The sequence below is a fragment of the Agelaius tricolor genome, unplaced genomic scaffold (assembly GCF_023055355.1).
Source record: "Agelaius tricolor isolate 1412-34295 unplaced genomic scaffold, bAgeTri1.0.p SCAF_59, whole genome shotgun sequence".
Classification (NCBI taxonomy): Eukaryota; Metazoa; Chordata; class Aves; order Passeriformes; family Icteridae; genus Agelaius; species Agelaius tricolor.
In genome coordinates, this window is record NW_027269319.1 from 1545132 (window position 1) to 1558989 (window position 13858).

The 13858-nt window shown below is 42.5% G+C and overlaps 1 protein-coding gene across 1 annotated transcript; it reads right to left on the bottom strand.

Moving 5' to 3' along the window:
• Positions 1-9506: 9506 nt before the first annotated feature.
• LOC139605100 (ATP-dependent RNA helicase CshA-like) lies at positions 9507-12307 on the bottom strand. The gene is made up of 3 exons (XM_071456484.1): positions 11952-12307; positions 10803-10890; positions 9507-10414 (listed from the first exon to the last, which is right to left on the bottom strand). Exon 3 carries the CDS (start codon positions 10344-10346, stop codon positions 9507-9509), a length of 840 nt encoding a protein of 279 aa, XP_071312585.1. The 5' UTR covers positions 10347-10414; positions 10803-10890; positions 11952-12307.
• Between the last annotated feature and the right edge of the window lie 1551 nt (positions 12308-13858).

Below are 13858 nucleotides of genomic sequence, written 5' to 3' on the forward strand. Positions count from 1 at the left end.
GTAAAGTGAGAGACCAAGTGAGTGATTTCAAATTCCTGCATTGTATTCTGGCCAAGGGGGCAGAACATCACCTCCTGGGAGAGCCTGACAAAGTAACACTGCTGCTTCCTCATCCTGTAAACTCCAGAGCAGCTTAGAGATCCACATGAAACAGATCCCTCCTGTGAGAAGTCAGCATGCTGTCAACATGGCATTTCTCTACTGAGAAAAAAGAATGTGTAAATTTAGAGCTTTACCTCAATACTAGCCCAACAGGAAAGAAAATACAGAACCCGAAGAAAACACAAGTCTGGTAAGCCTGCAAACCTAAATTCATAGCCTGTTTCTAAATCTGTCTAAGAGTGTATGCCCACCAACATGCCAGTCTGGGCTTTGTGCCTGGATTTTTTTTGCATGGAGACAGACATCTGGAAGAACCACATAGTAATATCCTGAGTTAGAAGGGATCCACAGGGATCATCCAGTCCAACTCCTGGCCCTGCACAGGACACCACAACAATCCCAGCCTGTGACTGGGAGTGGTGTCTGAATGCTGCTGGAGCTCTGTTAGACTTGGGGCTGTGACCATTCCCTGGGGAGCCTCTTCAGTGCCCACCATTCTATGAGGGAGAACCTTTTCCTTATATCCAGCCTAAACCTCTCCTAACACAGCTCCAGCCATTCCCATTCCTGTCACTGGTCACCACAGAGAAGAGATCAGTGCTGTCCCTCATGAAGAAGTTATAGACTATGATGAGGTCTCCCCTCAGTCTCACAGAAGCTGATAAAAGCTCAGGCCTTCCCTGGTTCAGATGCTCTCACATCTACATGCATCTACATCTACAATGCATCTTTGATGAAGGATAAACCCCAGCATCCTGTCCATAGCCATGACTGTGTTCAGTCCAGAGCTAAATTACAGAAGCATTTGAAAACAAATGAATTTAAATACCCTGCAACCTAAGCTGTTTTGATAGATACCCTCTTGGTTTATTTTATAACCCATTTTCTCCTGGTACAAACTCTGGGTGAAACGGCACCATTGACTGTATATAAATGAAACATTTGTCCAGGGCGAGTCACTTCAGGGAAAGCTCTTCAGAAACCACAGCACTGCTCTCACTGTGCAACCTTAATCATGCACCCCAAACAAATCATATAGAAATCATGGAGGCAGAGTGTGTGTTATCGAAATATTGATAGGAGGGAACAAAAAAAGAGTCATTTAGCTGGACAGTTAACTTTCTGGCCCAATAGAAAGAGCATGAATTTCTGTTAACTTCTCCTGCTCCCAATTCTAGTGCATTCTACTGCAGTTCATTTATTGTTTGAAGGACCTCTTAAGAGACAGAGATGGCAGAATTGCAATGAATCTATGACAGTCTTGAGCAGATCCATCCATCATTGTCACTGACCTCAACTAGGTTATTCACTTTGTTCAGAAATCACAAATAACATGTTCATTTGTGCCTGTCATCATATACCCGAGACATTTGTGACGCTATAAAAACATTACTTTTAAGCAGAAATCTCCTGTGCAATCTTATCAGATCTGTGCCTTGGTGCATATGTGCCTTTCTCCTTTTTTTTCTCTCAAAATGTTTTGAAATGAGCACAACCTACAAATACAGTGAAACTGGCAGTTCAAAAAAAGGTTACTGTTCTCAAAACATAAAGAATATGATGACATTTCAGTAAACACTGTATTTTGTAGCTTAGAACATCAGTTAGAAGTAATTCCTTCATAACATCTCATGTCAGGAAATCACTTCAGCAAAAGCTATTTTCAGCTGATAACTCTGAAAGAAGACATCAGAAATTACACTCTAAGTTCAAAAGCCCAATAATGGTAAAAAGATAGATTCAAGTGGAGCTGGTCCAAACATTTTGGCTGTATGTGTGTTTTTTGTTGTTGCAAAATGCCACTGAGGAGCAAAAGTTTTATTTTTATTAGACCAAATGACTTCAAAGATAAATAAATAAATAGATTGTGCTTTTCTTTTTCTGCCAGACTATAGCAGGCTAACTGGGCATGCAACCTTCCTTTTTTTGTAGCCATCAGGATTGAATCTTTAGAAAGATAATATTTTATTGTGAGCTATTTACCTCTTAAAGCTGTATTAGCTTTGCAACCCTGTGTCCTCCATCACAAAGCAGAAAATGGAAAATCTCAGTGGATTAAATGCTCTATTTGCTCTCCAAATGAATATGTCATAAGTGAATTACACTGACCATGTTCCACCCCTCCTGCTCACTGTGCACAGGCAGACAAGCAGGAGCAGGTCAGTACTCATCCCCCATGATGATGTGCACCACTGTAACACTGATGTTACCTGGACCTTGCAAGCCCAAAATGATATTATTCTTCACTTTGTTTCCTGTTATCCTTGGCCTTCCCACTGTCCCCGCTTACACAGCATTAAAAATGTAACACTTAAGAAATGCAGCTTTTTGAAACCATGGAGTTTCCAGCATATTTTGAGCAGGTGGCATTTAACATCACAAGCACTAAAATAACTATCTCTTTCACTGTATTTTTCTCTGGAAATGGCAAATCCTCGAGGACACATTACTCTCCACAGTTTTCTGATGGGGAGAATGAGGCACCAGTGGAAGTCAGATTCAGCAGCTCTGGGAAGCGATGAAGTTGAAGCAAAACTGCAGCACCCCCAGCTTCTGCCCTAGCACTCTCTGCTCTGTCTTGGCTCCTCATGGGCACACCAATGGTGGCTTTTCCTTCCTGAGGTGGAGCCTCACTGGAGTATTTGGTGTAAAAATGATGAAGAGCCCTGAGCACCAGCCTTATTTGGAAGAAGTAGAAGTGGTTCTTTCTCCAAACCAGGAGTTTTTGGGGAAAATTAGATGAGACTTAGACCACTTTCCTGAAGAAAATCCCTGCCTACCATAGGCGAAAAACCCATCAGAACTCTCCTGTGTTTTTCCCCTTTGTTCTCAGTGTGCCAAGCAAGGGGACTCTCCTCTGGGATCTCAGGGTCTGGTACAAAGAGATCTTGTTCCTTTTCATCAAACACAGCCATACAGCACCACAGCATTCCACTTCCTCTGCTCTTTCCCACTCTGGCACTGCCCAAATGTTCAGGCAGACAGGAATGAAGCACTGTCAGATGCTACTCATTAACAGAAATACCAGCAGTGACAACAGCCACTGTTGATGATAGAACATCTCCAGTGGAAAAAATGCAGGGAGTTTTACCAATTCTCACCCTGCACGTCCTCTGCTTGGGAAGAAGTTTCACATGCACAGCCCAAAACCTACTGAACTAAAAAAGGACAGCCCTTGAACTAAGAAAGCTCTTAGCCACCACCATGTTGCAACCATCAGCTGAAACTGTCTCCACATGCAGATCTGTCACCATGATATTTTCTGAAAAATCCTTTCACCAGGATTTTTCTCCCAAGAAGCTGAGAAGCCTCAGAAAAGAAATGTAAACAAAAATTATCTGATTGCTTGGAATGTGGTCTGGAGGTTGCTTACCAACGGGTGCATCTTTGATTGGTTCCATGTGAATTGTTTTGACTTAATTACCAATCCCAGTCCAGCTGTGTCAGACTCTCTGGTCACTCATGAGTTTTTATTATTCTTCCTGTCTAGCCTTCTGATGTCTCCTTTCTCTTTCTTTAGTATAGTTTTAGTATATCATTTTCTTTTCATATAACATAATAGCATAAAATAATAAATCAGCCTTCTGAGAACTCGGGAGTCAATTCTCACCTCTCACCTCGACCTGGGGACCCACAACACCACAACAATTAGTGACCACACAGATCAGGATTAGATTATGCGTATTTGTTTCATCAAACCAGGAAAAATGTCAGTTGTTGCAATGAAAAACTGCTTCTTGGCTGGGAAAAGAAGGAAAGTCTCCTTGTCAAGGTGCCTTGTTCCTAATGCACTTTCTAATGCACTCTGCCTTGGTGCAGGAGCTTGTGCCTCCAGCTTCCACAGCAGCTACCTGGAGGTTGGATGCTGTGCAGCCTGGAGAGTGCAGCTGCCCAATTCATGTCAAAAAAGCAATGGTTTGGATCACACCAAAGTACCCAAAATGTCAATTGAAGTATCTGCTGTAAATTGGAGGTGTGATGAAACAGACAATTTTTATTTGGCCATGTTGTCATTAATTGGCTTAAGTTTTGTTAAAAGTCTCGGTTGTTTGTAGCCATGGATGTGGAAGTTGAACAGAGTTGCAGAAATTACAAAAAATTTTAAAAAAATTTTAAAAAAATCATCTTTGAGAAATGCAAAGTTGCTTGTCAAAGTCTGGATTTCCATCACATCTCAGTGAGCTCCAGGTGTTTCACTGAAGGTGACAGACTGAAGGTTTTGCAAAGCTACCTCTTGGGTGTACAATGACTGCTGCCTAAGAAAAACCTAAGAAAAGTATTATCTCTGTGAAACAACTTACAAAAAAAAAAAAGAAATAAACCACCAAAGGCGACGTAATTGAACATATGGTGTGAATCAATTACATGATCCATGCATGGTTAAGAACAAGCAGGGATGCTAATGAGCATCTGAGGGCAATGGTGGGAAGATACACACTATCCTGGAGATATTTACATTGCATCTGAGGAAGATTTGTCAGTGAAAAAGATGTCACATGGAAATGATACTATTTTATGGAGCAAACAAAAAAATCTCTGAAGAACTGCATATGCATATAAGAACCTAATGCTTAAAGGTCTGGATCTTTGAAAGACACTTCTGGCACCATGAACTAAGCCAATGCTGCAGGTCAGAGAACAGAAGTGCCTAATTTCAGGGATAAGGAAAAAGCAAAGAGAAACTCTAACACACAGCTGGTAAAAACACACACACACACTCAGAGTAAAATATTGTGAAATATTCTGTATGTAACTCAACTAAATTTTAAACTGCGAATTTTATTTTAAGATATTCATGCTTTTCAGAATGACATCTTTATTGCAGCTGTCACTGAAGCACAAGGTCTGGTCTTAAAGGTAACAGTTGGTGCCAGATCAAAGTAGCTGCCTTTCAGCAGAGCATAAATGTTCCCCTCCTTCTGTAACTTCTCCACAGCCTGTCTTCAAAGCAGAAATCACACACATTTTCCAACATTCCCAAGAATATGCAAAAAACTGATTACCCAAATCAAATTATCTTTCTCCCCCTTCTGCAGGCTGGGGAATAGCTCTCAAGACAAGCTATTTTATTCCAGGATTGTTTCATTTCCTTGTCATCATTCCTCTTGTGGGACTTTGATCCCTGAACCTTTGGCTGCATTTGATATCAATATAACCATCTACATCACATCACTGTAATTTCCAGGATGATGATTGATACCATGAGTTCACACCAAGGGCTGGATTTGCCATTTAATCCAGCAAAATGCATATGAGATTTATTTTTTCCTCCAATGCTATGCAAAGGTGCCTAATTAGCTTTCAATACTGTGAAATGAAAAACAGAGCAAGGTATTTTGTTCTGCATTTTGTGTTAATGGTTTAACCTCCACAGCATATCTGTTCCGCAAAATCTTTGAAAAGCATACAAATTAATGACAGGATATGTACCACAAAAACCACAGCAACTTCACCATCTAATTAGCACAATGTGGCAACATCCACACTGAAATCCTGTTCAGCACAATCATCTTTGCAAGACTTTATTTTCTGCTTCCAAAGTAACATTAAGGAAGACAGCTACTCTCACATTCCACACATCAAGTCATAAAGATTTATCAAGGTGTCAACGGAGAGCAACACTTCTGGGTTGTCAATATTTAATCAGCAGTAAAATTAAATGACAGGTCATTAGAACCAGTTCATTAAGTCAGAAGTTCAGTGCAGATGCTGAGCTGGACGTCAGGAAGCTTCTGAGCAAAGCATATGGAATTTTCGTCCCACGTTTGACCATGGAAACCTCACACAGGATCTGTATATGCACCCTACAGACACACAGCCCACAGCCCCCCTCTCTGTTTTTAGGAACAGGCTGCATCAGCACCATCGCCCCTGAGGAATCAGCACACTGCAGCTGTAGACAGGCAGCCTTGACCCCTTCATTGATGTGGCAGAGTCCAGCACAGAACAAAGGGCTGTCATTAGCTTTCAGCAATGGAATAATTTCCCAGCTTTGTCCCAGGGAACTTCAGGTAATGTGCTAGTAAAAACCACACCTGCTAACCAAGAAGCTCTGTCTCTTGCTCCTCTTTCTCATTTGAAGACCACTGGAAGGCAGAAATTAAAGGATTTATGATTCTCTGTTAGAAACCTGATATGGTAGTCCTCCTCTTCATTAAATGACTGAAAATGGCAAATCACTGTGCAACCCTGTTTTTCCTGCACGCTTTTCCTTCCCAAAGGAGGACCACAACCATTTCTGGCTTATTATAAAGTCTCAGCCATCAGCAGTGCAGAGTAACAACACTAATTTGTCTGACTGTTAGAACTTCTTCCATTTCAAAGACTTCTCCATGCTCTCTAAACTTTAACAAACTTGGCTTGATGGAAACTCCTTCCTCAGACCACCCTGGGAGAAGCACATAAAGAGAAAACCTGTTCCTGGGCTGACTATCAGCAACCGTGCCTTCACACCCTTTGTGCAGCTCAAAAATGAGGCAAAGGAAGTGGTGAATGCTGAAGAAACTTGTCTGACCGGGTCTAAGGAGAGGACAAAAGCCCCTCTGATTATGGTTGTAGCCTTGCCACACAACTTCCTTTTACTCATTTAACCAGTAATGGGTAAAATATTAATTACCTTCACTAAAGGAAAATTTCCCAACCTACAGCCAAGCAAATCCTTTTACTTCCTCCATACATTCTTTGCAAATAAGAAAAAGTGCAAAGCAGTTCTTATACTAGCACAGACCTGAGGGCAGAATGTAACTGTGTAGGGCCTGTTCCTCATATTTCCCATTGGTTTATGTTTGTTCCAGTTCTCTCTTTTATGGGCAATTTTCTTCAAAAAATTTTCTCCTTCACAGCACATTACTGTTCTTAATTAGAACATTCCTAAACAATTCCCACTCAAACTTCTGTTCACCACAGATAACTCACAGGCAGGTATCACCCACCACTGCCATCATCAGAAAGGTGCTTGGGGAGCTGCTATGGTCTTTGAAAAGCCCCCTTGTGAGAATATCAGAATCAACTCTGCTCTTCAACTCTACGCTATTTCTTCTTTCTTGCAAGGTCAAAATTCTTCAAAGTAGTGTCACCAAAATAAAGTTTTTAAAACGTAATTAGGTGACTTAATTATTTGTGGGTATATTTCTCTTTTGCAGTGTGAATGTGGTTGTATTGTAATTTTCACCTGCTATCACATGCAGTATGTGCCCTCCAATTTGATTTTTTTTTTTTTAACACATCAGAAAAGAAAAGCCAGACCTGCTTTCTCTGTCTGTTCTGTTAATCTGCCCCTGCCCTACTTATTGTTCATGTGTCTAATTTGGCATAAGGTGACAAACATCCCTGGCACAGGCATTTACATTTTTGCATTATTGTGGCTTGGAAGATTATTTTTTACTTATATGTGTCCTTCCTAATTAGACTAATAGAGGAAATTTATTCATTTCACCACTCATTTCATCTCATGAACCTCAATATGTTATCATTTGCTGTATCCATTTCCAACATCACACTCCTCGTACCAGGCATGTCCTCTCTGGAAGTGTTCTGTTCCTGAAACTTACTTTATTCTGATTAATCTCTTTGAAACAGCCTCACCTTTGTTATCAAGACTTCCACACAACTCCTAGCACTCAGAAGATGCAGCAGAAATGTTACTGCTTGCGAGTTGTGTAACTAGTTGATGTGATTAAGGCAGGGAGACAGCAGAAGGAGTACGGTGTGGGGAATGTAGATCTAATACCTTTAAGGATGATTCCTGTACTGTCTTGGAATTTCATAAAATTATTTATATAATGAATGTACCATTTAAAGAACCTTAAAATTACAGAGAACACTAACAGTACAAAATGAACCTCACTCACATAAGCACTCCAAGTATCATCACCATTAAGGGGAATAGCTGGATTATTCTCTACAGTAGTTCTCAAAGCCTGGCAAATTCCACTGAAAAGCAGTAAGGCAGGAGCAGCCAGTGGCTTCCACTGTTATTCAGTCAATGAGATCACAGTGTCTTTCACTTTACAGAGACAAGTAAATCTGCTAAATGCTATATTCCTTAACAGGAGGACAGAGAATGGAAATCAAAGTAATAAAACCCCAAACAGATGTTCAAAGTATCTAGAAGGGAAAATGGGAATTTATACAGAAATGCAGATTTATTACAATCACTCTGTTATTGCTACCATTTAAGTGTGCTAATGCAAAATGTATTTATTAAAGAAAGACCCAATTAAGAAAATTGTTTAAGTAACTCACAGTAGTGCAAGCAACACAACTGTGAATGATGATGCAGCTTTAACATACAAAAATAATAAAAAAATAAAACAAAAAAGATAGTATGAAAGCATATGAACTTGTAGGAAAAGATAAAGAGCAGAAATGAAACAAAAATTACTACTGAAATTCTGTATGGGTATTTTTTAATTTAATGCTGGGGACCTGTGAAAACTTCTGTGACTTCTTAGTTTTGTTCAAGAGAATGATTTCATTAACTGTGGGTGCAGTCCTCCAGTGCTGAGGAATTGGGAATTTTGTCTCTGATTTGAGCAGACTGAGGCTTGCATATACAAGTTACAGCTGCTGAAAGCTGGGAGCAGCACAGAAGTGCAGTGCTTCAGCGAAAAAAGACAGACAGGAACAGGTTTACTTTGATCTTTTCACTTTCATGCAAATCAAGGCTCACAACTTTTTTTTTTTTTTCAGAATCATTGCTGTTTTATTGAATAAAATCTAAATTTCAAGCATGTGTCACAGAGACTTCTACTTTAGGTAAGAAAAGCATTAAAGACCTCTTGCTGGAATATTAGCAATATGTCAATCTCTTGATAGAAAGAATTAAGTCTTCACACTCACCGGATGTCTACACAAAGATTCATGTAAAATATTTAAAAGGAAACAAACCTACATTTTAATACAAATTTAAATGTTTTGATCACGATCATAAAAAATATCATCAAATATAGCTGAGTTAAACTGGAATAGCAGTACAATGGAGAATTCTGTTTGTCTGGAATTCCATCAATTTTCTAATAAACCGAGACACACTGGACGTAAGACTTGAGGCGGTAATAATACAATCTCTTGAAGAAGCTGTGACAAATACACTCTAAGCAATGAATTGGGGCTTCAAACTACGGCAGACAACGTGGGAGTTGCAGGACACACAACTAGGGGTAGGTGTGCACAGCACCAGGAGGAGGAGGAGAAGGCATGTGGGTGACAGCGCGGGCAATGCCACGTAAAAGGCTTGTAGTGAGAGACTAAGGCTTTTCACGCGATTTTTAAATTGTTCTTGGGGTTTTTGGTGATTTTGTTTTGCTTTGGTTTGGCTTCTTTTCAAAATTACTTTACTTTGAACTAAAGAAAGATCCCCGCTGCTGTCCCGGCCCCGTTTCTCCCGGTGCTGCCACAGCACTCTAGTTCTGCCGGCGGTAAGCCTTCTTGTGGCCCCCGCTCTCCTGCGCGCCGCCGCCTCTGCGCCGCCCGGACTGCCAGGAGCCCCCGGGGCCGCAGCCGCCGCTCTGCCCGGCGCCCGAGGTCCCGGCCCCGGCCTGCCCCGGCCCCTCACGGCGCTCCTCCTCCTGCGCCCCGCTGGGACCCGGCAAGGCGACAGCGCCGGGGCCGGCCTGCTGAGGGACCGCCTGCTGAGGGACCGCCTGCTGAGGGACCGCCTGCTGGGAGCCCGTGTCTATGCGGAGCCGCGCCAGCTCGCCGCACCGGTCGGCGGCCACCTGGACGAGCTGCCTGACGAAGGCGGCCGTCTGCTCCTGCAGGAAGGGCTGCAGCTCCCGCGCCAGGGTCTCCTCGTGCAGCCCGTAGCGGCACAGGCTGGCCACGATCCTGCCCTGCGCGAAGGCCACGTCCCACGAGCAGGCCCCGCACAGCACCTCGTTCAGCCACATCTCCAGCGGCCACAGGATCTCGGCGTAGTTGCTAAAGAAAAATGCCCAGGTCTCGGGAGTGAACCCCGCCACGAGAGCCTGGGGCTGCGGCCCCGCGGCGTCCGACTCCTCCTCCGGGCCGGCGCTCCTGGACACCGAGGGCTCCGACACAACCATCTCCACGAAGCCCTGGTTGTGCGGCGCCGGGTAGATGATGGTGTGCACCGTCTGCCTGCACAGCGGGCACGACGGGTTCTTCCTGGCCCAGCGCACGATGCAGCCCCGGCAGAACTGGTGCAGGCAGGAGCGCACGTAGGCGATGTTGGCCGAGGCTTCGCGGCAGATGGGGCAGCTCCACTCTGCCCTCGTGGCCATGCTGGCGGCGGTGGCAGGCTGGGGACAGCTCAGGAACGCGAGCTGCTCGCTCTCGCTGGTGTCGCACGCTGCCGAGAGGGAGAGGCTGTGGTCATTGCTATCCCAGGGAGAGGAGGAAGGAATGGCCAGGCCCCCGGAGATGCTATCCTCCCGGGTCGCTGAGTCCTGTCACCCACCCAGAGGGACCCGGGGGACACAGCTCACCTCAATTGTCTGTGCCAAAGCAGGGTGGGGAAACAAAAGTGGTGCCCCGGGACTGGGAGCTTCCAGTGGCAACCACCCAGCACCGGAGGAAACCTCACCTTCAGTTCCTTTTCACTCCATTTTAACTCCAAATAACCGGCGTGAGGATGGGGGAAGAGTGAGATAACATTTTACCAGGGGGAGGGATATATGTCTCGCGTGGTGGGAGATCGAGATTATTGGGTTTTGATTTGGCAGTGTACTGAAGCATACCGAAAAGCTTTTGCAGATGACTGGAACTGATGGCAAGTCCGCTCTTCAAAACAGCAATAATTTAAAAGTTTCAGGGTAAACCACAGGCCTGCAACATGAAACAATGGTATTTTACTCATTTTGCTGTGGAGGTGTGCCTTTGAGACAAGAGCTTCAGGGATAGGTAGCATTTTGTGCATAGTGGTTTACAAAAGTTGCTAGTCCTAAAATGGGAGTTACATAGCATATATCTAGATACTGAATTTTTGCTTGAGTAAATAATTGCCAGAATTAGCTAATTCTACACTAACTTTGCTTCCTAAGCAGAAGTACTCATCAAGGGAAGTTCTTTCTTTCTTACTTTCGTTACCAAGCTGATAATTTTATGATTTCTAGTACATTAATTAGCCCTAATAACATGTAAATATGAGTTACAATTTAAGGATATGCTTGAGGCACAGTGAAGATTCTATTGGGATCAGGGAAGTAATTTCACCAGCATTAAATCAAGTGTCAAACTGCCAAATCAGATCGTGTCCAAAGTTTTGTTTGGGCAACAGTTTTCTCTTGAGAAATGGCCATAAGTATTTTGTGCCTGGAAGTCTTAAATCAAGTGTCCATAGCTCTGCCCTGAAAGCTCCTGTTCTAACTTCCTGAGGTAATCAGATTACCTAGAATAGACCCAAACCCTCTGTGTGCAAGCCCTGAGAAAATACCAATTTAACTTCAGTCCTGATTCTGTATCTCAGAGACATATTTGCACATTACTTCTGTAAACCCTATGAAACACAGGATATAATTTTATTTCTCTTAAGAAAGGCAGTAAACAAGCCATGGCAATGGCATTCTTGAATTCATATTCAGGTCTGCTCAACTAGAATCAAGAACTCAGTGTTGAATTAGGATTTTGAATTTAGTGGTTTATTCTTCTGTTGCTGGCTTTCAGCAATGGGACACGTTTCCCAGAAAAAGACGAGGACCTTCTGCTTCTACAGTCATTGGACTAGTGGAAGTGTTGTCACATCCCTGACAGATCTCAGACTAACTTATCATTATTGTAATAAATAATAGATATCAAAGCTATGTCTTTCATGAAGGGCTGCTACCTATTACAAGAGTAAATTTCCATGTTCTGTTTAAAAACAAATCAAACATTGGCATCGGACTTACATAAAAGTAGAAGTACAAGTCCAGTACACCCGGAGGCACAGTTGATTTATGCTGGGTGGGTGTGTTGGTGTGATGACCAGTCCGTAAGGGGAAAGAAGCACCTAAGAAAGAAGAAAAAACTGCCCAGCCTCAATTGCAGAAGCATTATAATGAACCCCCGTTCCCCATCCCCTGTGACTGCTGAGGGACTGCTGATGAAGGTAGAGAAATTGGGTATAAAATTAAGCCTGGGAAGAAGGCAGGAAGTGGTGGGAGGACTTTTTAAGATTTCTTGTAATTCTCATTATCCTACTCTGATTCGATTGGTAGTAAATAAGCAAATTCCCCAAGCTGAGTCTGTTTTGCCCATGAGATAATTGGTGAATGATTTCTACTTGCCCTAATCTTGACCCACAAGCCTCTTCTGATATTTTCTTTCCCCAGACCAGCTGAAGAAGGAACTTGATAGAGTGGCTCTATCTTGATAGAGGTGGGCACCTCTGATCCAGCCATGGTCAACCCACTGCAGGTTTTCACCGGTGAGCAGCATTTTGTCATTCCACACGGTATTGTACTGCACACAGCTGTAGGCACACCCACCACTATTGAAATGTTATTTTTGCCCCAGTCCATATCCTTTCTCTTCCCATGTGTCATGATCATTTCTGCCAGACACTGAAATGTAAGTGGTTTCTTAGTGCCCTAAGGCAGCAAAGGCATTTAAGGAAACTGAAAAGACTAGAAATAGTTCTAAACTCAGAAACTTCCACATAAGCTTTGTTATTCATGAGCTGTCCTGCAGAACCAGCAAAAGCCCATAGAAATATGACAAACTAGCTCCTTGGCATTAAAGATTGTGTCAGGGACCAGTTTCCTCAATCCCTGTGATCCTGACACAAATTCACCAGGGTACACCACGGTTCTCATAGCACCAGTGCCAAGACCTGCTGTTCTGCAGAAAATAAGGTAATTAAGACATCCCTGTTGGAGACAGGCTGTGAGTAAAATACTTCTTATTTAACATTTTCAACGTGTTTTCCCTCAAGGGCTTTTTGATACACTGTAATGTAAGATTGTCAATAAAAACTTACTGATATCTTTGTAATGGGATTCAAGAGAATAAATTCTATGCTACAAATCAATGCTATATATTTATGCATTCCCTATGAAAGCCAACAGAGAAATGCTTAACACAAGAATTGATTTGTCGCTAGATAGTCTTTTGAAGGGATGTGTTAATACACAGACCAAGACACCTCTGAAAATGCCCTGCGTTGATGAGAAAGGTGATAAGTGTAAAATGAACAGACAAAGCACAGTCAATGTAGAAAAGGTTTTGAAAGTTAGAATCTGTTGAAATCCCCTGAAATACAAATGTTAACAGGAAATACAGATGTTGGCAAGGACTGAAGGAAAAAGAGTCTAAACACTGTATGCAAAATTTATGCTATACTCACAAACTGAGGTTAAGGGAAATTCAACATTTTCCCATGGAACTGAGAAGTAACAAGGTGTTAATGAGAATAAATATGTGATCTTAAAAGTTTTTCATTTAAAAAGCAATAGCAACTATTTCTAGGAAAAAAATGCCAGTAAGTCTGCAAAAACAAAATCGCTACACCTTTTCTTCTAATACCCCAAATAATAAAGAAAGTCAAAGCTCATTTAGACTGACCAGATTTGAGTTTTATTCTTTTATCAAACACAATGTCCCAGCATCACAGGAAAGATCTAGTTTCCAGTCCTTCCCCTCCCAAAATCATTTAAGTCAACAGAGTGTGGAGGTGGGGACTGGCATCATGCTGGTTTGTTTCAGGGAGGAGGCAGGGGGTTGTTGCCTTCAATCTCCACCTAGGATAAGCCTGAGACTGAGAAGAAGCCCTTCCCAAATGTATCTCATTGAAACCTCTTATAAAACAAGAAAAAAA

Excerpts from the sequence above, each read along its gene's own strand:
- LOC139605100 (XM_071456484.1), bottom strand. The coding sequence starts at position 10,346 with ATGGCCACGAGGGCAGAGTGGAGCTGCCCCATCTGCCGCGAAGCCTCG.